This window comes from Scatophagus argus, chromosome 9, assembly GCF_020382885.2.
Source record: "Scatophagus argus isolate fScaArg1 chromosome 9, fScaArg1.pri, whole genome shotgun sequence".
Taxonomy (NCBI): Eukaryota; Metazoa; Chordata; class Actinopteri; family Scatophagidae; genus Scatophagus; species Scatophagus argus.
In genome coordinates this window covers 2,793,510-2,820,749 of record NC_058501.1, presented here as the reverse complement: position 1 = coordinate 2,820,749, position 27,240 = coordinate 2,793,510, and the positions used below count along the sequence as shown (strand labels likewise).

The 27,240-nt window shown below is 39.1% G+C and overlaps 1 protein-coding gene across 1 annotated transcript in view; it reads right to left on the bottom strand.

Moving 5' to 3' along the window:
* The window catches only part of tsnare1 (T-SNARE Domain Containing 1), a 132,798-nt gene that overhangs the window by 71,333 nt on the left and 34,225 nt on the right, over nucleotides 1–27,240 (bottom strand). Inside the window, exons 3-4 of the mRNA XM_046399447.1 lie at nucleotides 18,445–18,522; nucleotides 17,740–17,809 (exon numbers count right to left, since the gene is read on the bottom strand). Of these exons, the coding sequence (XP_046255403.1) occupies nucleotides 17,740–17,809; nucleotides 18,445–18,522 (148 nt within the window). The remainder of the gene's footprint in view (nucleotides 1–17,739; nucleotides 17,810–18,444; nucleotides 18,523–27,240) is intronic.

Genomic DNA, 27,240 nt, shown 5'->3' with positions numbered 1-27,240 from the left:
TTTAGATTGACTTGAAACCTTCAAAACAGACAAAACTTTATTGAGAGGATGTCTAACTAAGATAGGCAACGTTACAGCTGAGGAGGACGTTAATGTTTACACCAACCTCTCTACCATGAGACAACACAACAGCTAGGCTGGCTGAGAATTACCCCACTGCGGGACTAATAAAGACCTGTCTCAGTTTATCTTATTTTAGTCTCACAAAATGACTCGCAGTGCTATTTGTTTAATTGAATTTGCAGATTTTTTTTTTTTCTTTTCAGGAAACGTGATTTTAAGACTCATACAGACAAGGACAAGATTTGTAATGTGCCTAATTCCTGAACTGGTACTTGTTTAAAACATCTGGCACCGCTCAGTGGTAGAATTAAAAAAGAAACCTTGGCGAACATCAATACACACCGCTAACGCCCATTGTCACCTCCATACAGCCAAAAGAGGGACACTGAGACAAATAATCTGACGGCAACATTTTCACCTAGACTGGTTACTCTTCTACACGTCTTTAAGACTTATGCCATCAAAATTATTGGAAAGCACTGCTGAAAATAGCTATGGGTAACGCACGTTAAGTTGTTGGTGCAGCACATCTTTATTTACTCCTGTGTGCTATGGCCAGATGTAGATGGTGTGTTGTTTCTTTCATATTTCCAGTCTGGCTACGGTGCAAATGCAAATGCTTCAGTGATCATCATCATCGGTGTGAATAAATGTTTCTTTTTTGATGGCAAAGTCTCACAACATTAAAAACAAAAAACAGAGAAATAAGGATGAAGTGAATAGGATGAACTGTTTCACTAGCACAAAGGCCATATGTGAACTGCTCCTAGTGATTTTTTCAATTTTAAGGATAGCGACTAGATTATGGTTAACAATGTTTTCATTATTGTGAAAACAAACAAACACGACTTATTTTAAAATGTATTACATCACACAAAGACATTTCCACAAAAGTTGGGATGCTCTGTAAAACATGAGTAAAGAAAATGTAATATTTAACTAATGATTTTGCTAATCCTTACTAAATAGAGGCCTAATCTGAGTTTGATGCCAGATCCACATTCCAAAAGACTGGGAAAGCAGTGTATTGCTCAGAAAACACCTGTTTGCAAGATTCGACAGGTAAACAGCATAATTGGGAATGGTTTCATGACTGGTCCTCAAAAGGCCCAGTTGTTCACAAATACAGATGAAGCAACTTTGTCAATTACATGATTGTACCGTTGAGAGTTATGAACGGTTTGGGCGGGTTACGTGGATTCACTATTGTGACTGACTTGTTACATTGTACTGTTAGCATAGATATTTTGGTGTCAATTTTAAAATTAGTTCAGTGTTTATAGTATTCAGTAGGTTAGTTAGCGATTTGAGACGGTTGGCAGGCTGGCTTCAGCTTTGTGTGTTTTTGAGAGTTGTTGGATTTGATTTAGTTGTAGTTTTAGCTTTAGCATTAGCTAGGGGCAAGATGGGTGAAAAAGCTGTTGTTTTCTCACCTGCAAAAACACCACCAGAAGCTTTCATTTCAAACTCTCTCATGCATTTTTTGAAGATCATGGATAGTGGAAGTTAAGTCACGACTCTTAGGTTTAGTTACTCTTTAAATTATTACTGATTACTTTATTCATTCTATGTTTATACACCTGTCTAGTACAATATGAGTCAAGTAAGAGTTTTAACCTCAAAGTATCTTTGACATTCTGGCAATCTCAGGAAATCATCTAAACAAGAAAAATAAACCCTTTAACAACCTCTTGCTGGACTCTGTGAGCGAGCATGGCCTCAGGTATATATGGCTGAGATTACATCTGACCAGTAGAGTGACTGAGTATTAACAGCTGTCTGATAGAGGTGAACAGTGCAACATGGCCAAATCCTCTCTGTTCCCTCGTGTATTTCCAAGAAAGTTTCACCGGGGAGAAGGGTTAAAGGTACAGCCATATTCATAACTCTCTAACACATCCACTGGAAGTCGGGTTAAGACAGATATTAAATATCTATGTTGTCAGGTCATCCTGGGCCTTGATTCCCCCATAGGCCAACTCCCATCTTCCATGCTTGACACTACATGAGGCCTTCCCACAGAGATAGGCAACTACACAAACACACCCCTGCTGGTGCATACCCCTCTCAAATATTGATCTACATGTAGCTGGTGGCAGGAGGAGCAGACAGGCCATAGTGCACTGGGCCTAGAAGGAGTGTGTAACTATAATTCTGTGCCTGTTGTGAAAAAAGTCAGAGTGTCAGTGTAGAAAAATACCTGCAACCCCGGCCATCACATCTGTGCAGAGCAGGGTTAAAGACAGTTGGAGAGTCAGGAAAGTAGAGAGGGTAAAAGTTAATTTTGCTGCTAGAAATAAAAGTTTCACTGTAAAGAAATAATTAAACTGGACTGCAGCCAGTGTCTCTCCCTTGCCAAAGTCTTAGCATACAGAAATAAAGTCTTCTATGTGAACAAGTTTTACACTTATAATCTATATCAGGATTTAAGGCTTTAAATAGCCAGAGGTTGTCTTATATCACTGCTGTGAGGTGATAGTATATGTGTATATGCTTGGCATGATAATATAAATTGAATATTCAACAGAATGAAGTACCGTACTCTATAACATTAATCCCCCCCAAAAAAACAAACAAACAAAAACCAAAATAATTTTACTTTGCTAACTTGTTTTGAGCTAAGTAATGTGCATGTTGCACTATTGATCAGCCCTCACTGTACAAACGCTTTAGGACTGGGAATGCATTCAGTGCAAGCACACTAGTCTCAGCCAGAATATGAGTAAGCAGGCAAACACACACACACACACACACACACACACAACCACAATAGCAAGATTAAGAAGTCCTAAATCTCAGCGTGATGCGTCATCATTTAGCTCCATTGCATGTCTTCACAACAGACGTGAAGGATTATTTTGAAATCACAGCCAGCTAATGCTCCATCATGTTACCCTCCAAAATTACACAGCAGAGGACAGAGTATAAGGCTGGCACTCTGCATTAAGAATCTGCAGGAATGACAAGTAGCGCTCAGTATGAACGTGCAGCTGTGATTCACAATGTGAAACACATAGAGGGTTTCATTTTAGGAACACCTTTAATGTATGGAGAGAAATGGAATGTATGGAGAGTCAAAATGGTCATGAACATGTAAAAGTCCACCACCCAGCAGTAGCAGATGAAAACATATTTACAGTTATAGGCTGAGATATGCTCACTATCACTATCTAGAATGGATCAATCTTCAAACACTAGATCCTCCATTTCCCATGATGCAACTCAGTAGAATTTTCATTACAACATCCCTGCCTTGGTAGATACTTTGTCTTGTTAGACTTATTTTGACTCTGACATATAGAATCAGCAGAGTGCAACTTTAAGAACTTTAAGTTAACAATTTGAACTCCAAAAACTCCTCATACTCTGTGAAAAAAGTTGTGTCCACATGAATTTCTCATCTACATCCTGTGTGTATGCTTTGTTTGGTGCAATACTTTCCCATAAACCATTTACTAAGTCAAAATGTTCATTAGTTAATTAATTAAAGTCTCTTTTTGCCTCACTGGTTAACTAGTGATGTTCAAGATGATTACTTCAACTTGAGTGCTGACCTTCCATGATCAAATGTCCAACTAGTGCTGTCAAAGACTCAACTGGTAGAGGAAACTAATGGGTATCAACCCATGTAACAAATATACTGAAAAAAAGCTCAAATTTCTGGAATACACAGTACAGTGAGTCCAGTATGAGTAAGAGATCCATGCATTAGAAGGCTTATCTTGTGCCAAAACACTATGCAACAGTTTATAATAAACTGAGACGGTAATGCTCTGCATGGCTCAGAGAAAAGGATCCAAAAGTACATCTCTGGATCAGGACTTGAGAATCATTCACAGTTTTTAGTGGGACAGCACAAGGTTGGTTCATGTTAATGCAGTCAAAACAGGCAAGCAAATCCAGTGGGCGAGGCAAAAACACAGAGTGATTACCAAATAACCAAACAGGAGTCCCATGAACCATGACAAACTGCTGGAACATATGACACTAAGGTACGTTTCGAACTGGCACGGAACAATTGACAATTCACAAGATTTCAGAACTAATCTTTCATCATAACTTCTGAAGTAAAAACTATATATTCAGCTTTCACATTATAAAGTAATCCACCTAGAAGGTATGCTCACGTGTATTCAGCAGGCCACCACAGAGCTTTGCCAAATGACTTCGCATTGCATTCCAGTAAAAGTTGAGCCAGCGCTTAGGTTGTCAATTAGATTTTTTGCTTGACGACACATCTTTTTTTTTTTTTTTTTTTTTTTTATTTTGCCAGAGTCCTGAATGTTGCCAGCCCTGCTACATCTGCTGGATTGGAACCTGGCCCCTGCTGTGTCTGCATTTTTGGCCCTTTAGAGAATTATCATAATAGTCTATCTCTGACTCTGAGCTGTAAACTCCCTGCTGATTCCCCACTCACATGAATGCCACAGAAATAATTAACTGATACAGGTCTTTGAGAAGTCTTAATTTTAATTTGACCTAATGGATTCAAATATGACGAGTCCAGCACAGTTGATTGCTGTACATCCCTTTTGAAAGATGTCTTGTTTGTCTGGTGAATGTCATGTAACCAGCAATTGTGATGCCCAAATCATCTGCGGCCCACACATAATAAACAGTACTCCATGCACTGCTATATCAACACACTCTCATCCCAGCTCATCACATACCAATGCTCTGTCACCCCCTTGTGCATTTCAGCAAGATGCTCAAAATGTTCTTTGGTATCTGCTCCATGAGCAAAGCTTTAACATGTGCCTCACATGAAACCTCACTTCCTTCTTTAAGTTTAGGAACTAAATCCAGGTGACAAGTGTTTCCTTTCACATGGGACATTAAGTCCAGTCTCTAAAGGTCAGCAACCTTGAGCATCTGAATGAGACCCCAAGAGATGTGCCAAATGTGGGAATAAGACAGGGCTCACTGTATCATATTGTTACAGCACTGTACAACAGATACAGAATCTTGGTATAGACCTAGGAGTGCATGACATACCAAACTGCATTGCAGTCTGGCCAGTAGTTTATTTGAGTTATCATGCACCGAAATATGCAGCACAATAAGTTGGGTAATTCAGTTGAAAAAGAGAAGTTATCAGCTGAAGATGAGGTTATATTGTGCTCTCCAGACTGGAAAAATATTAGCAAATGACTCAATCAACAGCAACTTTGTATAAACAGATGGAAAAGTGTATTCATTTGTAAGGTAGAAGTAGCAGGAAGGAAAGGGAATCCTTTAAACTTTTGAGTCTAAAAATACAATCTGAGCTGTGCTTGGATGCTGATGAGCTCTGATGGATCATCCATGAGTCAGTAGAAGCCCTTCCCACCACTGACATGCAGTTACCAAACAATCAGAGCTCGCCCACTGCTGAGGACCCCTGAGAAGACCTCTGCTGTATCTGTGCACAGTGATACATCTGCTAGTCACACTCTTCCCCCACAACAAGCTCGAGAGCCAGGCGGCCAGGAACAACATGCGAAAGATTGAAATTGCTCACACTGTGAATTTCAATCAGTCACCTCTGTTGTGTGTTTCTCCTGCCTACTTGGTGTTTGGTATTCCTTTGAGGTCCGGCTTGCCCTGGTGAAGGAGAACTGAGGAGACTAGGAGCAGCTGGCTGCAGGGGGAGGTGTGAAGGATGGAGGGGGTAGGTTGTGGGGGAGACAGGGTGGTGGTGGGGGCTGCTGTTCCCTGACTGCAATCATAGTTTCAGGGCTTTACAGGACAGGGCAGTGCTCGTACTGGGCTCTGATAAGGATTAAACCACCAAACTGGAGTTGCTTCCTGCACACTGCTGACCTCTCACTAGCTCAGAGGACAATGCAGAACATTTGTAAAGCTCAACACTGACTTAAGTGCAAAATACACCAGTGCTGTATGATAACACTTAGTCCACACTGACCACTTTCACACGGAACGTATTCAGCCGTAGTCCCAAAACACAATCATATTAGGGGCATGCAGGGACCTCATGCAGAAAGTGCTGGCCATGTTCAGGGTCTGAAGGTGTTAGGTGGGGATAGGGCTGGGATATACTAGGAAAAAACAAAACTAGTTAATGAGGTGTAGTGCTTATGGCATTGCACACGAGTTCACATGAAAGGTGATAAAAACAGTTTTGTGAAAAATGGAAAACGAGAGACAATGTCATGTAGCTGCTGTTATGTGATATGAGAGTATGGAGGTTTCAGAGTTGGATGAGGGCATTTAATGATATATAATTTTTTTTTTCATAAAACACTTTACTGGGCGGCACGGTGGTGCAGTGGTTAGCGCTGTCGCCTCATAGCAAGAGGGTTCCAGGTTCGAATCCCGGTCTGGGCCCTTCTATGTGGAGTTTGCATGTTCTCCCTGTGCCTGCGTGGGTTTTCTCCGGGTACTCCGGCTTCCTCCCACAATACCAAAAACATGCACATTAGGTTAATTGGCTACTCTAAATTGCCCCTAGGTGTGAGTGTGAGAGTGTGTGGTTGTTTGTCTTTGTGTGTTGGCCCTGCGATTGACTGGCGACCAGTCCAGGGTGTACCCCGCCTCTCGCCCGTAGTCAGCTGGGATAGGCTCCAGCTCCCCCGCGACCCTGACGGATAAGCGGTATAGAAAATGGATGGATGGAAAACACTTTACTTAACAGGGTTAAGGGCTTTACATAAAAAAAAGAAAAGAAAACACAACAGAAGATGAAATGAAGTTAAAAATGTGCAATAAGAAGAGTGCAATGGCAAAACCAGGTGACATAGTAAATATTCACACTTTTTCGTAAAAGAAAGTTATAAGAAAGGATTCAAAAGACACTAATGATGAAGCTTGCCTGATCTCAATAGTCAAAGTGTTCCACAGTCTGGGGCCTGTAAGAGCAAAGGCACAGATCTTGGCATAACCAGCATAGTCGTATTGACTGATGTAAGGAAACGCCCAAGCACATAGAGTCAATGAGTCCTTGATATAATTTTGTGCATTGGTCGATTTAATGCTTTAAAAGTTATCAATAAAATTTCAAAGTGACTGTGGAATGAAACGGGCAGCCAGTGTGAGTAGAAAAACAAAGGAGCAGCCTAATATGTTTGTATTTCTCAGGCAGCAGTGTTCTTCCCCTGTTGGAGTGGGTCTCTGACTGATACTGACATTAAGTGCATTACAGTGGTCCAGGGGAGAACAAATAAAAGCCTGGATAACATCATGTAAAACAAAAGGAGACAAGAATGATCTGATTCTGGAAGTTTTCTTAAGCTGAAAATGGAATACTGGTCAACTGCCTTAATGTGACCTTCAAAACAAATCTGACTCAAAAATGAGAAGATTTGTTGCAGAATGTTAAAGATTATTATTAGTATTAGAACCATGACCATGACATCACATTTATCATCATTCAGTTTTAAATGGCTTTGGGACATCCAGCATTCATTATCACTAAGGTAAACAATGAGATAGCTGCTGGAGATACTATACTGGAGTGGTAAAGCTGCTCGTGTCATCCCATAGGGATGGGGAAACACTAAGGGCCTTATTTAAACAATGGCCATAACCTGAATTTAACCAATCAGAGTGTCATTTGCACAGTGCACTCATATTGTTGAGGGACATGTAAGTGGTTCTTCACCTCCTTCCAATCCTCTGTCCCATCAAAACTTCCATTTGACTGCATATGAGCAAATGCGCTGATATTGAACTGAGGAGGAGGAGGGCTGGGTGTAGAAGGGATGCACATTGTTGTTAATGCCAGATGTAGGTGAGTAAAACAACACATAATTAATGAAGAAAATATTAACTGCATTCTCTGTGATCGCCCAGTAGCAGAAAAGACAACATCTCCACCGTTTACACATGAGGTACGGCAGCATAACTTCATTTATTATTTAATTAATTGACTAATTTATTAATGCTGTTCTTCTACACATTCAAAAGGCCAGACACACAGTCCAGGTTCATGCAGTGAAAGTTCTTGGAGCAAAGCGGCCATTCTTCTGACAAATCCTGAGGTACCATTAGAGAAACAGTGAAATGTTCATACATGAGTGCATCTCTAAATTGGAGGGAAAAAAATTAATTCAGGCGGGTGGCATGTGGAAGAAAACATATGTGCCAATTTGGATGATGTCAGAACCGGTTTGTGCATCATTAGTGTGTAACAAGTAGAGTGTACGTGCATTGTGAAGCGGTCTATGTAGGTGCATCTTACTGTCTGAATAATGTGGCCTTTAAGTGCCAGGAAAAACACTGGGAAAGACCAGGTTTTTGTTTATCGATGATGTAACAGATTTCTGCTGCCTAAAGCTAACAGTGCATGCCCTATGCATGTATACTGAGAAAAGCAGAGTGCCAAGACTGGAGCCGGGAGGAACACCACAGTTAAAATGAGCGACTGCGAAAATGACATTTGCTATAACAGTGAAAAGAAAGAAAAGAGTAGGTAGCAGGTATAAAGCAGTTCCTTTAAGAGCAAGGTGCAGGAGAAGACAGAGATCGATCATGTCAGAAGCAGAGCTCGGACGTAAAAGCACTAGTACTGAGCAGTCACCTCTGTCTGCTGTTAAAAATAGGCCATTTGTTTAATTTCAGTGAACATGTCAGTAGCATTATACAGTGTAAATCACTCATTCGTTTGGTGCAACATCACCTAGCTAATATGTATGCTGCTCCCTCACACACTAGTCCCCCTTCATGTCCCAGTGACCATGAATGGTTCTAGCTTCCATTCAGAGAACCCTTCATATATTCATTGCCAATACCGTTCCGTCTCACTATGGCACTGCCTTCCCAATCGCCTAAGTATAAGTGGTAAAAGATGACAAGACAGGATTTCCTCTAGGCCAATTCATTGAAAAAATTTATACCATATGACCAAATAATTGGACACAGTGATCATCTAAAAAGACAAAAACCTTTTTCATAATCTGATTCAAACTTAAAATGCTTCCTTTTTAGGCAAAGCAAGTGACGAGGTATATGTGGTGGAAGGTGCCCAATGCACAGCAGGCTTGTCTGTAGTCTTGGTGTTGTGTCAGTGGATGAGGAGAGAGTTAATATTGGGGGTTGGAAAATGTCCCAATTCATTTCAAAAGGGTAATATTGGAAATGACATTGACTAGTAATTCATAGCTAGGGAGCTTAGCTCTTCCTGTGAGAAGTCATGTAAAATAACCCAGAGAGGACTATCGATTTCAAGATAGCACTCCAGCTTTGTATTCTCAAGACAGGGCTATATGTACAATGTGGTTAGTGTACTGTGTTGCAGCACTTTAACTCAGAACAATGTATGATGTGTCACTGCATTGTACTGGTGGTTTGTTTCCAATATGAAGAGCATTAAAATGTTACCCTCATTGGTGTAGCTAAATTGTGTGGACAAAATATTAGAACCACTTTTCAGTATAACATAATACAGTTTACAATTCTAAATACAGACCTGATGGCTTATTATGAAGTGAGAAACACATGAACCTTCACTAATGACTTACTTACTTAATGAGTCACTTTCTAATAAGCCATCTAGTCTGCAGTTAGAAATAAATGAGTGTAAGGTTTTAATAAATGAATATACACTACATTTGAGTATATAACAATTGCACTGCTCAATAACTGTGTATTTTTCAGCCACAATACAAATCTGTACTTTGAGAAGCATGAAAGTTTGTTTCTGACCCTGGAAACAGGGTCTTTAGGGTCTTCCTCAGTTTTTAAGGTGTGATGGATTATTTGTATTCACGTCAGAACAACCAGTTTTGTAGTCGGACACATTTGCTTACTTACATCTGCTTTACAGACCTCATCGTGTCAAAATAAATAAGCTATGCTTTGTGAAAAACTACTCGCCAACATCCGTATCTTTCAAACAGCATTTGAAATAAAGCTAAATCTCTTTCTTATTGTTTATATTTTTCTTTGCATTCAAGCTGTCCACAGCGACTAGATACAAAGGGTGACCGTGGCTGTATCCAAAACGGCAGTGGCCCAGAGAGCTCAACTCACTGTTGCTTAAGAAAACACAGGGAAATAGACACAACACAAAATGTGCTACATATCCAGACACATTATAGAAAAGGGCAAACACCATGGTAAGTGACTGCTACAAGCACTCACCAGTAACTCCATGAGTCTCAAACCATAGCAATTACAGGGGTGTCCAAGCCATGTTCAGCACTACTTCTGAGTCTGGATGAGACACAAAGTGCAAGACAAGCACTATCTGATGCCCTGGGAATAAGACTGGGCTCACCCTTGAGGTTAAATTCTCTAAACAAAATCTTAAAGGTCGAGGCCATCAGCCCTCTTGCAAGGCCTCAATGATGTAATGCATTTTGATGAGGAGCGTTGTGAATGTGCTTGTTCGCAAGAAAGCTCCATAGGACACCTTTAACAACATTTCTTCCAGTCGAAAACTGACACGCTGCCAACACCTACATGCAGTACCTGACATATGCTGGGTTTAAATGTGCATGGATGTATTTTGGGTGCTTATCTAAAGGGACCTGCACTGAAAAGCAACTGAAAAGTAAAGTTAAATTCACAGATCACCGACGCTGTACGACTGCACTCCTGCAGTTTGGAGATCCATCTGACATTTACAGGTGCAGCTCCACCACCTGCTGTTGGTTCACACATACGCACGGCTGTACGAGAGTGGTGCATTAATGTGGGTTTGAGAGGCAGAGTGATGCCTGCTTGTTGTGTAAGAGTGGAGGAGGACGAGGTGAAGGGGTGCATCCACACAGTCATCATCAGAGTCTGAAAGGATAGCTGTGACATTCTACCTATTTCTGCATGTGCCCAGTCGAGTTTGTGATTGTGAACTATTGATGTCTGTGATTGTTGATCTTCCTGCTTTCTAGGAATTACTTATACAGCTGGCAAGTGATATGATTACACAGTACAGTAATTACCAGTTGTATGACTCTCCTGTGGTGTTACGGCTATAAATGTGTGGAAACAGCCAATTAGGTCACTGCCGTTAAACATTACTGTGGAGTAGTTGCAACAAAAGGCATGTTATTATATGACAGTGGTCCCCAAACTTTGGAAATCAGAGCAACTCCTCATGAACATTCAGAAAACACGTTGCATTACTATGACAGCCAGCAACAGTAACTCTCACAGGGTTTGATTCGACAGTAATTGCATATTTAACCCACTGACTGCATATAAAGATGGGTGATGTTCCCGAAATTGAAGCCAAAACATGTATCTGTATCGTCTCCTGGTGGCAGGCTGCAGTACAAATCAACAAATAAACCCCTCCCCCTCCATGTTAGCAGCTGGGACATGAGCTAAACTAAAAATTAAATGTCAAATACATTTTACCCAAAGAAGGTTTTCTGTCCTTAACAACTGATGTATGTCCAAGTGTTCATTTTTCTGTTATAAAAAGAGGTGAAACATCATGATTTATTGACCTCTGCTTGCGATTGGGTCAGGTGGGTGTATGAGCAAGAACTTGTCTGCTTTGACCTCCTCTGTCCTCTGCCAGACTCTGCTTCCAAATGACATCACCGGCACAAGTTGGCAGCGCTCGTATCTGGGATATTTTGGCTTCGCTTGGAGAAAGTGGAGATGCATCCCCCATTTGTCAATGAATTAACCCCGAGCAGCTCCTGGTTCTTTTTAATGCAATGATATATTGCTTATTTCCTCCATTTCCTTCTTCCATTTTTGGTCAATCATCAGCAAAATTATGGAAACTCTTAGATATCATGTAAATTGATTCATCTATTTATGTTGTGAAACACTGGTAACTCCACAAAAATATTTAAAAATTTTAAAATTTTGTATAGGTGCTACAAATTTTTCGACACTAAGGCTGTTTTGGGTCAGATTTGACCCTTATCTATTGAGACGGATTGTGTGTGGGTCAAATCAAGGAAAATGGTGGTTTTATGGAATCTTGAAACTGTGAAACTGTACAGGCCATGTCATGGGGGACCTTGACATGAGAACTCTGTGTGTTTTGCCCAGGTTCTTGCAAAGAAAGACACCTGTTACAAAGATTACCTGTACAAAGGAGCAAATGTGAATCAGTTTGGGTTGGGAGGGTGGTGGAGGTTGGTTCATAACATTATAAAGGTATCTGGACTGCCATTTCAGTGACTGACATCACGGCAGCAAGATTTAATATGCAACAGGCCCTTGATCTGATCTTCCAAAATGAGGAGGTTGATAGAAGAGAAGAAAACTCTGATCACAGCCCCTCCGATGAAGATGACTCTGATGGAGAGGAGCAGGCAGCAAGGCAGACGTTTATGTCGAAAAACAGTTCTATCTGTTGGCCTTCACTTCCACATACAGTGGCAGGCAGGATGGCAGTTGAAAATATCATTTGAATGACTCCAGGACCAACAAGACGGGCCATCTCCCATGCATCTGACATTTTGTCAACGTTCCAGCTGTTCCTCCAGCCATTGAAAAAAAAAAACTGCCATTGCAATTATAAACATGGAGAGGATTAATCGTTGTGCTCAAGGATGGAAGACCATGGATGTGACTGACCTACATGCCTGCATGGGGCTTCTGAGCTTGGAAAGGTCCTTGTGACTCCTTGCATGCAAAAGCGACAACAGCTTCCCCACACAGCAGCATTGGTGAGGGCAGTGCGGCGATCTGAGCCTGGCCCTGATCAAGAACCTGCATAACAAGCCAACACGAGGGGACAGAAGAGGAGATGCAACTTCTGCCCTGCAAAGAAGGACCGAAAAACAGGGACAACCTGCTGCAAAGGTGGGAAACACGTGCAAGTTCCACACACGTAAAGTTTCCCGCCACTGCTTTGAATGCAGAGACTAGTTTATAATAAGCATTTTCATATTTAATGTTTTGTGTTCTGAGTGTTAAATGTTGAATGAATTCTTATGATATAGCAGTGAGGACAGCGTTTAATGGTTGCAATGGTTAAACACGGTTATATTATACATTCCAGCAGTTCCAGAATGTTCATGCCATTTTCAAATTCAATAAAATATATTTAAATCATTATGGCTTTTATGTTTTTATGTCTTATATAAAACAGGACATGATACTTTTTTAAGGATTAATCATACAGTTAATAATGTGACATAGGCTATTTAGACATAAATAGATCTGTAGTTTAAAATTTGGTATAGATACTTACTTTGAGGGAATTCTTGGTGCGGTACGTAAAGGTTAAAAACGTCCTTATAAAGAGCTGGACAATGTGTTGACCCATGTTTCCAGCATGAGAGCCAGTTATTAACAGGTAGCCCCACATTGTCAGCTTTTCCTCAGTGCCATTAACCCATTCTAACACACACTGCTGCACCACACTGTTGTGAAACTAAAAACCTGAAACTGATCTCTAATCTCTAATATAATCTAATATAGACATCTAAAAACTCTGGAATTAACATGTCCATAAAGACACATCATTGTTGGTTTTGCACAAACATGTCAGTTATTGGACCACATTTGGTACTACTACTATTTGGGCTGTAACTTTTTGTTTATTATTTTATTTTTTAATAATTTGTAAAGTCTAATTTGTTAAACGGGACAATTACATTAACACTAGAAAAAGGTAGAAAGTCAACAGAATGGAGAAGCATGGAGAAGCATTCTGTTGACTTTCTCGCTCTTTCTTCCCCAACAAACTCTGGCTAATCTAACATGTTGGCTTTTTGAATGATGAACTTCACACTTCATCAGGTTTGTGCTTTTTGTTTTTTTGTTTTTTTTAATAGGGATGTGAAATTAGCTGATCTTTCTGGCAACAACACACACAGCAAAGCAATCATATTCTGAGTTTGTTAACTGACACTTTCATTTGTCTGAAGACACAAAAAGAAACAGACAAGGAAATAAAAAATAGCTGATGGGCTACCAGACCGAAATTTATTGCAGACATAACTAAAATTACTGTCTCACGGTTGTTTGCCTCTGTGCACCAGTCAAGTTGTCAGATTCAAGTTGTCCGCGCTGTCAAGGAATTTAATAAAAGGTGATTGTTTGAAAAATGGAAATCATCATTGTATTGACATGAAAGATTCCAGTCTATAATTTCCAGTGAGAAACATGCTGTCTTCACTCAGTGAACACAAAGTACAGCGGACTGAGCTTCGTCACATGGTGCAACAACAGTCACCTCAGTATCATCTAAACCAATGAGATTGTGGTGGACTTCTGCTGTATGTTTATTAATAGTCGTTAAAAATTTCTTGTATGAGTTTATATATGCTTGGCCATTAAAGCTGATTCTGAAAAAACTCAAAGAATTGAATAAACTGTTGAATAATGGACAAATATCATTTTATAATATTATCCTAATAGACAAATTGGTGAAATTTTTGCCATAATTATCATATGAATTCCTGAGCCTTAGGTAAAGATGTGCTTTGTGAGGTCACGGTGTCCTTTTGATCATCAAATTCAGTTCATACTTGAGTCTAACTAGACATTTTTGATTTGAAGAAATATGTTGACAAGAGTGGGACAAGAGTGGATGTCTAGCCAATTGTGATCTTTCTTCTCAATTTTGAAATACCCTGTAGGCTATAGCCAGACTTCAAATAACATATGAATTTCTTCATTTGCATAATTAAAATACAACATTGCACTGAAGGTCTTTAATTTTGGCCCAAGTTTCTCATCTGCCATGTAGCTAGCTGTAATGTAACATGACCTCCATTAAAACAGTTTTGTCCCCCACTTGTTTTTCAGACAGAAAAGGGCTACTTGGTATGATGAAGGTTTCTGCAGTGTGTGCAATGAGTAAAATATAATCTATTACTTACTTCCAGAAACCAGTTAAATTAGTTAAAAATACAATATATCTCCCATTTAGTTGAGAGGAATAGCATAAAATGGAAATACTCAAGCAAAGTACACGTTCTGTACCTCAGAACTGGCAAGTATATTTCCCAAATATGTAAAAAGATGAAAATAAAAATTCAGTCCTAGCATTTGTAGTTTTCTGTCATACCCCTCTTGCTCTAAAGGCCTTTTGGCGTTGTGATGTACTGTAGCACACTGTGCCTGCAAAGACAAAGTCAGTCAGTGTGTGTGTTTGGGGGGGGGTGCTCTCCTCCAAACACAGCCCCATGTCCTCTGGCATGTTACAGCCAGAACACCAGTGAATGCTTAATGCCCTAACAAAGACAATGACACTCAGAGGGTGCTGGCCATTAATCCACTTAGACTTTTTGCCGTGTGCATTTCCACGATTACAGGGGTGGGTCAAATTCTATTAACCGTGAGATTTGAGTTTTTTGCCTAAAGACAGTCAAACAGATGGCGGGATACCATTTTAACCACCGGCACAAACAAGTCTTCCTTTTATTTCACAAAATTCAAGAGTTTTGCTTCTTACAGAGGAACACGCGTGGTGATTTGCTGCGAGTGAGATCAGTGCAGCATATGCATGTGTATGGTCTTTTCTAGTGTGATTGGATGGAGAACAGATTGCCGTAGTCCTCCATATGTGACTGCAAATGCTCAGCAATCTTGATCCTGATGTGAGAATCATCTGTCTTGATTAACATGTAGCATACAATATTCTGAGCTATGCTCACTTTCAAAGTTATCATGCACTAAACATCAAAAATCAACCAAAAATCAACCTCCAGGCCACGGCTGCCTACTTGCAATGTAACTTAACAAAACTTCTTCATGCCAGACAAAACACTCATAGCTTAAGTGTTCAGAAAAAACGTTCTGCTTCCATAATGAATGGGTTATCAAACAGCCTATGTTGTTTTACCAAGAAAAATGGCACGATGTCCCTTTTCAGCAGCTGACATTATGGAAGTAAGTGAATAACTGAGGAAGAAAAAGCAGATTGATTGATTGGCTGATTGATTGATGTAGTACGAATCCTGACCGTCCAAGTGTCCAAGACACCTCTGAAACAAACCTCAACACACACCCTCTGGTTGAGTTTACAAGTCTTAGAAATCAGTGATCCCCTGATAGGCTAAACTTGCCCCATGGCAAAGGTGACTATTTATTAAACTGTATTTGGTTGCTCAGGGCTCTGGATGTAAGTCCCATTCATTTTTGCATTGCACATGAGATTCAATCACGAGGTTAAATCAAAAGCAGAAGATTAGGAACTGGTAATTAGTCACCATTCTCTGCCAATTTTGTTTCAAACTGTCTACTGTTAGACTAATCTTACATGTACTCATCTTATTCAAACATAATTTCAATCAATAAACACTCACAAGGAAAACAACAGCACAGTCAATAGACATTCACAAAGAAAATGACAGTCCAGTCAATAGAACCTAAGAAAGCTTGATGTTAGTTCTTCTTTCCATACATGGTGCTTTTTGCCACTTTTATTTTGTTTGTTTTTGTCCTTGGAATTTTTATTCTTGTAAGGGTAGAAATGTCTTTGGATCAGCAAACATCATATTGGAAAAAAAAAAAATAACGACTGACTTAGATCCTATCCCAGATAATGACTTCATTATCATTATCATTTTTGGATATGATATGTGTCTTTAATGTCAATAAATTGTGTCATCAAAATCAGTTCCCTGTAAAGCTCTTCAGGTAACAAGAGAAAACTGAACTGCTGTTAAAAACAAAAGGCACTGGATGTGTTGTTTGCAACCAGCATCAATACTGCTGAAGGAAAATGGACAGCAAGCATTGTAAGTGAGTTTCCAAGGCGATCATAAAAAAAATGTTCAATAGAATTGATGACATGCCAGCCAACACAGTGGGATGTAATGCATTTTAAACAGATGCAATCATCTTAGATTGGCCACTTTGTCATCAGCTTTGAATCTGGTAATTGCTGGCAGCTCAACTAAAAAAGAATAATCAATATCAAAGAGGGCAATGAAACAAAGAAAAAATAAGCACTTTTCTGGAAAGCAGAGATAAATGTAACCCTGGCAATGAGCTGGGCCACCAAGCACACACAATATAAACACAGGGATTACATATAAAAATCCTCAATTGGAAATGTTACTTAAAAATGAGTATGCAAGTGTCCTCTGGAAAATGTAATTGCGACTTGCTTCATAATGCGCTACACGTTCTCATGGGAAACAGCTCTGGGTTACAGACAGGCTAGCCCAGTGCCTGCATTCTTTACTCAGTATTTTGGGCCCTGGAATTTACAGTAACCTAAAAATCCAACTGCATCACCTAACCATCCATTTTATTCTATACATCTATTGTGCTGAACTAATTTTACACCCATTAAAAGCAATTCTAACATAAGTATGTAATATAAAATACTGTGCTGTAACTCTGTAACTATCACCATACTTGAGAAATGTGATGTAAATCATTAGTTCAAATGTTATATATGTGTGTGTGTGTGTGCGTGCGTGTGTGTATTACTCATGCATGCATTAATTCAATTTCAATTCAGTTTATTTACATGCCAAATCACAACAGAGGCTGTCTCTTAACACTCCACAGTTAGAGCAGGACTAGACCAAACTCTTTAATGTAATTCATTTTTAAGCAGCTATGTTTTGATCATTTAAATTTCATTATGGATTAATCTGCTGGTTCTGTTATTAATTCATATAATTGTTGTTTGGTAATATACTAGAAGAAAAGTGAGATGAAGTACAGATACCTCAAATTTGTAATAAGAGTTTGATCTAGACCTGTTATAATTTGGAAAGTGTCATGAGATAACTTTTGGCGTGTTTTGCCACTATATAAATAAATAAGATTGTGCTCCACCTCTGATGTGTGTGTGTTACTCACAGACTCTGTCGCAGCTCTGCTGTATCTCTAGATGTTCCCAGCGACTGAAGATTCTTCTCTAGTGTGACAACTGGAGGCACAATTGAGGAATACAAACATTAAGAGTGTACTGGACTAACAAACAGTACAGATCTAAAGCCAGATCTAAAACTCTTTGTTTAAATGACCTCTCTCCACACTTCAGCCATTGTGAAATGGGTGAATAGCATTAAGTGACAACCATAATGGCACACAAAAGAACATAGACATGAGGTTTAGAATTGCTGAAGATTTCTTATTATGTTAACCCTAATCCTAAATAAATAAATAAAGTGTCTCATCAATACTACTTCTTAACTTACAAAATTTTAGAGCGAGATTTCTCCCTGTGAGACTTCTTTTTGTGGTTAAACAAAAACAATTTTACTCTTTCACAAAAGATCAGTCTCTGAAGGGATTTTTTCTGTAATGTTTTCAGACACTTAGAGTAACAATTTCATTCTGCGAGTGACAAAAAACAAGCACTTTTAATGGACATGACTTTGAAGGTCAGAGTTGCCTCAAAGGATGACGTTGCAGTCATTGCAGCTGTTGCAGATGCCAGCTGAGGTGATCTTCTGGATCACAAACTTTTGGTGTGTAAATCATGTTCAACATGTCCGCACAACATGAGTGACACATGTCCACGCACACACATGCAGTTTTACTGATGTACGGGCCCTTTACCATTGGCGTTGATCTGGAAGATATTGGATGAGGTCTCCTGAAACACATCTTGCAGTTCTGAAGGGCTGACCTGTGTGGCTTTGGAGAAAACACGGTATCAGCAAACACCTCTCAACCCAGTGAAGCATGACACTAAAACAGCTGACAATAGACAAATCATATATGATATTAATATCCAGGTTTGAATATTTTCATTGTCTGGCATATCTGGTTTTATGTGTTTTTTTTGCTTGTTCAATTGAGATCCCATCAGACAAGAAGATTATTTTCTGACTGCATCATTGCTGAATGGAGACAAGACATTGTTACTGTGCTAAGCTGTTGGCCAACTGAGAGAAACCACAAGTGTGCTTATGTTGTAAGTTTTTCATAAATAATTTTTTCAAACATTTATGACCAACCCTACCATTAAGCAAGGTGCTTATGCTTGTTGTTAGGTATGCCTACTGTACATCACTAAATCGAGGCATACAGCCTCACTGTAGCTCGCACAGCTGATACATATGCCTCTCTGGAAGCAATGGACATTTACTCTAATTTGCCATTGCTGATAATATACTATCCATTGTGTTGATTGTATGTTTTGTGTCTTTTTTGGCAAAAGAATTAAACTCAAAGTCTGAGTGTGGGGAAGCAGGGAGTCTGTCACTGCACAAAAGTGTACAAAAAGAACAATTGCACATGATGACCGGTGAAAAGGCAACCAGATGAAGTAATAAACAAAAGATGCACAAGGCCTAACATACTGGATTATTTACACCATACTGTCATATGTGTATTCTTAACATGATATCAATATCTCATGTTTTAATATCACAGTCAGTACCGGCATGTAGTTAGAGCCCTATCATTACATACTTGAGGCAAACCTATGAAAATAAAGTAACATGCCGAGACTTAAACTGGCCCCTAACAATGACATGACACTGCTTCTGAAACTTCCACAATGGTGCAGTGCCAGGCAAAAGTTCATAAATGTTGCTATGCTTATCTGCTCCGCCATAATATTGAATTTCTTAGCAATATACTGTATGTGCATGCTGTCTGGCATTATTCTGGTCTTTGTAAACCCCTATTTGAGCTCCGATAGGTTTTAGGTTTTTAACCGGACTGTGGAAGCACTAGTACTTTGGTTTGTATGTGGGTGCAGTTCGCTGATTTGAGATTTTTTTTTTATGAAATTGCATATGCATTACTATGTTTTTGCTGTATTAATACATTGTTTTATGTAGTGTGCTATATTGTGCTAAATTGAATGGACATCAAAGGCTCAGGAGCCTCTAATGTTGAATCTAACTGCGGTGATGATGACAGAGTGGATGGAGAAAATGGAAGGCCACTGAGCCACAGACTGGCAGGAGGAGTGGTGAGTCTGCTCTGAGTTATGTGGGCAGCGCCATTTTCCTTTTTCAAAAGCACATGTCATTGCAAATGACAGGGAGGGTTAATGGCCTGGAGCCATTACAGCAGGCTGAGATCAACATCACGACCTGTATAAGCTGCACGCCCAAGCAATCTCGCCCAACCTTTTGTCAAATACAGCACCCAGAAACGATTGCAGCTTTTTTTTTTTTTTCTAACATGGTCCCAATTGCAGGGGCATAGATAAAATGTAGAGTTGTGGAAATGCTCATAGGTTCCTGTATTTGAGGAGAGGGGAATCAAATATTGGCAGGAAATAAGAAGAGACCATGCAGAGCCGGACAGTGAAGGAGATATCCATGGTGTGGGCTGGAGGAAGAACGGTGAGACCTGTGCTGTACATTACGAGTTATTAACTCCATTCACTGAGCTATACTAGCAAATTGTCCAGGTAATTAGGCATGATGGCATGCAGTCAGTCCGACAGCATTACAAGACTGTGATACATTGGGAAATTAGTGTTTTTTTCCATTTTCTTTTTTCAATTTTTTTTTATGTTATCTTAGCACACATGGATTGTTAAAACGCACTTTGTCCACCTTTCATTTACCATGATGGATGGATACCCTGCTACAGTAGTGGTGGTCTGACCTACCAGCCAGTCGGACTTGCAGGACGGTTTAGCATTAGGATCCCATATTCCTACTGGGTGCTAAAAGAATAAAAGCAGTGGTATTACATTTGATTGTAACCTTTTTCCTGTCAATGGCAGAAATTTGAATTCATGCTTTTGTTTCATCCATGCTGGATTACTTTAATGTGTTGTGGTCTTATTGAAATGGTTCACAATGCTCACTAAAATCACAAATTTGCTTCACTGGCTTCCTATTCATGTCAGATCAGACTTTTAAGTTCTTCTGATTACTTTCAAAACTGTAAATGGGCTCGCCCCTTCATACTTATCTGACCTTATTAAACCTTATGCCCTACCTCATGCATTACACTCTCAGAATACAGCACATGCCTCCTGTCTGTCCCCAGAGTTAAAAAGAAGTCAGCTGGCTACAGGGCTTTTTGCTCCTCAGGTATAACCTCCCTGCTGACATCAGACAGTCTGACTCCATTTAAATCTTTTTAAATCTAAACTTAAAACTCACTTATTTGCCTTAACTTTTAATTAACGCTCTATTCTTGATTGGTTCAGCTCTCACACCTTATCATTACTCTTTCAGTGGGTTGGTCTCAGTTTCAATGACTGTACTTACAGCTCATGTTTGTCCAGCTGTCAAGAATACTGGACCCTTCTGATAAACACTGCATTTCTCTTGCTGTTTTTGTTTGTTTAGATCCAACTGTAAGCTGTGTGTGTCTACTCTCTGCTCTTCTCTCTCTCTTACACTCTCTCCTCACAGTTTTCACCTCCTCTTTTCATTGAGGCTGATGGACCATCAGCTATTCAAAACCTCTTTCTCTTCTGGCTGTTGGATATGGATTGGTCGCTATGGTGGAGAGGAGGTCTTGAAGCACAGGTGCCACTTTTGTGCTGGTGCCAAATTGACTTGATTTAACATGAAAGACCATAATGCCAATAAATAACGTGCTGTGCGTATTATGAAAGCAAAAAATGTTTCCTCCTCAATAAATAGAGACTATCGTTAAAAGGCACTGTGGAAATGTTGCAGTGATTGTTGGGTTGTTGCATAGATTCACTACGCTGTCAAATGCACCAAACTACTTTAAATAACTGCTTGTTAAAAGGTACCAAAGGGGACTGACGTCACTGTCACTGCTTCCATACGGTTTTGTTATTAAAATGAGAGTTATATAAGGCAACTATGACTCTATGAATTCCGGCTGACTGTTAGATGTCATGTCTAGGCATTAAAATGTCTGATAACCCACTCAGACATGGAGGGTGGGGGGGCAGAGCAGCACTGGAGCAACAACAGAGCTGTGAGGGAGGATGGAGTTTTAGTGGTTGCAGCTTATCAGGACGTAGTGAATCCTAAATTCACTACTTTCATCCACAGCGACAAATGCTGGCCATGTTGCCATTAAAATAGATTTTATAATCATGGACACCAGCATATGATGCTTGAATGTTTTGTAGTTCTGCTATGAGGTCAAATGCAAACCCAAGACAACGGATCAAACTACTCGGATGACAGAGGACCTCTGAAATCCATTATGACTAACATGGAGCCAAGCCGACTGCAGCCACTGTTCCCCAGGTGGAGTATCACCACAGTGACCTGTGACACTTTCTCTGCGTACAGAGGGAAAAGCATCTGCGGACAGATGACACCAACCCTCTACTTTTAGGATGCAGCTATGTCTTGAGGCTAACACTGAGGTGTTATACAAATTTTGCATAACTGCAATTTGTATGTTTCGTGGCATAAGACTACACATGTAAATGAGTGTCGTTTTCAAGTGCCCAGAAATAAAGTAAGAATAAGAAAAAGAACAGCATAGAAGTGTAAACAATGTACTTTCTGCTGTTGAATTTTGTATATTTTTTTTCTCCAGTTCAAAGTAAAATGAAAAATAACACTTATTTATAGCTGCTCCTTCACCATGTTTCTGGCTCTTCTAAAGTAAGTAAGTTATAATTTGTGTTTTCTTTTTTCTCACACTGTCCCTTTCTGTAAGAGTATGTGTCTGTTCAAACTTTACCGCACTTTACACTTTACACCTGCTTTTCTTAAATGTTAAAATTGAGAAACAGTTTCCTCTCCTGCAGTGATGAATAAGGTGCAGCTGCTATTTGTATTAATTTCCCTTCTCCTTATATTTTAAGCCACTGAAGCCTGTAGAAGGAGCCAAGCAGTGCATTCGCCCTTCATATGCTACTATTTGTACATGTGTTGAGTGCATTGGGTTGGCAATAGCAGAGTCAGTTTAAGGGTGGAGGCCCTACAAAATAAAAGTACAACTGTGCACTGTGCACATCCACAAGGACAGTTACAGTGATCTACAGTGGCAGTATACTTCCTGTTTTTACTCTTACCTCCTCTGGGCTCCTTTACAGAGTTCACAGTGATAAAACACCAACAAAAGTATCAAACACAAATACACTGCAAATAGTCAGTGGGATATTTATGGACAATGTATCTCAACAACTGTCATTCTTGTTTTATAAGATTTTAGGATATCATAGGTTGGAGATACATGGTTTTATGAAGGGCATTGTCTCAAAGCAAAAGTATTTACTTGCAGAAATCTATTGACTTTAAATTTAAAGATCTTCTATTTTGCATAAATTTGACTTTGACAAATGGGCGGAAACTGTGTGTCCACTTCATGTTGTCACACAATCCTTTGATAGGAGAATAACCTGTAACACATAATCAGCATTTACAGAGACCCATGGAGGGTTGTTTCCTAACCAGTATTTGGTAAAGGATTTGGAACATTTCAGGAGGTTTTATCTTTTTGCACTTTTCACACTTTCTTTCACATTTACATGTTTACATTTTAACATGCTCATATCAGCATGTCACTTCAAAGCTGCCCTTTAGAAAAAAAAAAATTGTCTCTCCGTGGCTTTAGCAGTGTGTCTGATACAGTCATAACTTTGATTTTGCCCAATAAAATATCAGAGGCATTTTTGGAAATGCTTGAGATTGGTGTAATAAAATATAAATTATATCCAAAAAAGTCTACGCCTGCTTGTTACTTAAACATAGTAGAATTTATGGAACTTTATGGTATGATAAAAAGCTTTCAATTATAATATTAACATGCTTATGTTTAACAGATATATTGTTTACCATAGTTGCCATATTACTTGAAGTGAAGCAATGTGATCCCTTGGGTTGTGGTATAAAATGCACTCCTGATGTTGTATGTGAGTTGTGGACATGCTGGAAAGGAGGAGAAATCTGGTGACTTTCATCATTTAACCTTTGTCGTCATAGCCTGGTGATCCTTGTCATTGTGATAACAAATGTGGCTAACGATGAAACACTGATCCTGTTGTTGTTCTTTAGCTGCCAGTCTCTCTGCATGAAAAGTTAGGGGATCATCAAAGTCATTCGAGATTGCTGTCTAGAATCCATATTTGTATGAAATTTATGTATGTTGTATGACTGAAAAGTTTGATCTGTTCATGTCCTGAGGATGAATATCCAGGGTGTCCTAAAGCAATTAGAATTGCTGGGAAACTAATTTCTTTCTGGGGCTAAAAACTTTATTCATCCAATAGTGGTCAAGATATTTCAGTCTGGACAGGCAGATCTACTGACATTTCCATTTCTAGATTCTCACCACTTGCATTGCTGTAATTATTCATTTCACATGAGGAACCAACTGTCTGGATGAGATGCAGTGGACTTTAATGTAGCTCCAATGCAAACACATCTGCGTCAGTGTGAATCCATCAGAGCAACTGTTCAACGCGACTTAGTTTACATGGCACCACTTTCACCCAGAAGACTGGAGTTCATATCCCATATGAAACCAAATGTCACCGATCTTTTCCTAAACCTAACCATGTAGCAGTTTTAGTCATCAGACGGTACCTTGTGTGTCTGGATGAAATGCACAAAGGTGTGAAAAAATAAATTAATTAAATAAAATAGAATAAAAGCTGTGTGTCTCACTGTGCATATTCCCAGTTGCCATTGCCATCATTATAGATGATGATCAGTTCGGCAGTGTGGTTGATTTTCTTTTTCTCCTTTTTAAGCACTGAATAATCAATACAAAGTGCCCTGATTTCTCTTGCAGTAATGAGTGAGAGTCCTGAGCACGCCAGGGATAAATTACCACCATGCCCTCACAGAGTAGCTTGTCGACAAATGTGCTATCTGCAACATGTTCAATTATACTCTCAAATCAGAGAGGAGCTTAATCAAGAGCTCCCATCTCATTATGCCTGAGGTCAGTGGCTGTCTTTCATCAGTAAGGGGGGACAGATTTTGCTCTTCCCAAAAATCTGCAATTTAGCCAGCAGCTGACTGGGAGAATTAGAACTTGGCCAGATCCCAACAGCTGGCACTGCAGGTGGAGCTGGGGATTGATTGTTGTTCTCGGTAGGATTTGACAATATATATATATATATATATATACCCGTTCTACAGCTAAACTCATTTGGAGCAGATCAGAGAATGATGTTTGAATTCTTCTGGTTTACATCTCTTTGTCAAAAAGACAAGAACTGATAGCAAGGTGGACAAAACACAGGCATCTCTTTCACTGCTTAACACACAGCCTTAAAAAAGATGTGTGAAATGATCAGTGGCTCCATACATGTCTTTTATGACTACTTTGAGCTGATGCCATCAGGAATGCATTTTAGATTGTCTCTCTGTAAAATAAAGGACAAATAAAGTTATATATATATATATATATATATATATAGATAGATATATGTGTGAGGTTAAACATTTCAACTAATGATTTACATCACATTTTTCAAGTATTGTGATAGTTACAGAGTGACAGCACAGTATTTTATATTACATTGAAATTGCTTTTGATGTGTATAGATAGATGTATAGAATAAAATGGATGGTTAGGCAACACAGGTGGATTGTTAGGTTGTTGCAAATTCCAGGGCCCAAAATACTAAACAGCGCCGCAAATACATGTTCAATAAGACCGTCACACTGTTGATACACTACAACTCAAGCTACATATTTAGCTCAAACTCTGATATGAAAGGGTCCATACATCACTGATGCTTTAGAAGCTGGTAGACTGACTTCGTTATGGACAAACTGGGTTATTCTGAGCATATGGATCACACTTGGAGAACCTGGAGAGAGTGAGCAAACCACAGGAATTCATAAAAGATTCAAGTTGACTTCACTGGGAGGAGCTGTACAGACCCCCCCCCCCAAAAAAAAACAAAAACAAAAACAAAAAAAAAACACATATCCACGTGCAGCCATCGAGAGGCATTCTGCTTTGGCTCTCATGTCGCACACAGCTAGAATGTGCTAAGAATGCAGGCCGACATTAAATCATTACCATGAAAAGCTTTGTTCTGGTCTGACTGAACAGCATGCTGCTCAGATGCTGCAATTTGAGCCCAGTATTTTTTTTATTTTTGTGTCTTTGATAAAAGCTTCCTTGTAATTTTGCCTCAGTCCTCTGCTCAACAGGAGACAGGCCAATTGCAAACTGTGTGAGAAAAGGTTTGTAAAGATAACAACCATTAAGCCAATTAATCGATCTGCCGTAAACATTCAAAAAAGGCCTTGATAATGTCACTCAAACTTGATAAATAAGTTTGTGCTATTGTTGGTAAAACTTTTTTCTCCTCATGATTTCCCTGTAATGCAAATTCAGACTACATTAACAGAAAAATAAAGTAATTAACACTGTCATATACTGAAAGGGGAGACATTTTTCAGTTCCAGCACATTTGCTTTCAGTTTAAAACTGATGGATCATCCTCATTGTCAAGACGCTGCCAGGCCAATGTAATTACTTTCCTGATCCCCCATTCTTACTGTAACCTTTGTTTGAAATAGCAAACTGCTCAGTGGAGAATGTGATACAAAACATGACCTTTCCAAATGACAATTATAGCTGTATGTAAGACAAATTATGTTACAGAGTTATGTGTGCTTTAATTAGAGGACAACTTCGCAAAAAACTAAAAATAGATTTGATCTTATGCATTCTTTAGTATCAGCACCTCAATCAGGCAAAAATCAGGAGAGTGACTTGACTAACACTTCATATGTTGTCAAATCCGGATTTATTTATTCTTTATTTATTTATTTATTCTTTTTAGTTTTTATCAGTTTTACTGATTGATTTCATTTCTCCCAGGTTTTACATTCAAATAAACAGCTAATTTCTTTTCTGCTTTAACTAAAGATTTATTGATCTGCTGGTGAGGACTGTTCAGGATGCTTATGCTGAGAAAGCAAGTAGAAATATTGAGACCAAATATGAAATTCAACTTAAACTACTAATTATGCAGCAGATCAGGACCCATCAAATCAGACTTTTAATTGAAATTTTCTGATCTAATTTTCACATTCATATTTTTATATTCTTGATATGTTTCATCCAATTACATTTTTACATGTGTAAATCCAAACCGCTGTAAATAAATAAATAAAAATACAAGAAATGATTAAGTTGATTAAGTGCTGCAAACACAACCTCTCTTGGTTGCAAACTGCAAATTACAAATCTATAGGGATCATTTAACCTGGTTTGATTCTGATGGGATAATCAAAACCAAAAATGTATATATCTGACTGTTTTAATCAATGGTGGGCTCCTCGATGTGACACCTCTCCTGATCAAATAGTTTCCATAAGAGATTGTGGAAAAAATATTTGGTTAGGTGCAACAAAAGATCACGTTTTGTCGTAAAATACCTGATTTAGTCCCTACTAAGACAGTTTGAAACTCTCCTTACATCTCATTCAAAATATTGCCTTTTGGTGACACAGAGACAGCTAAATA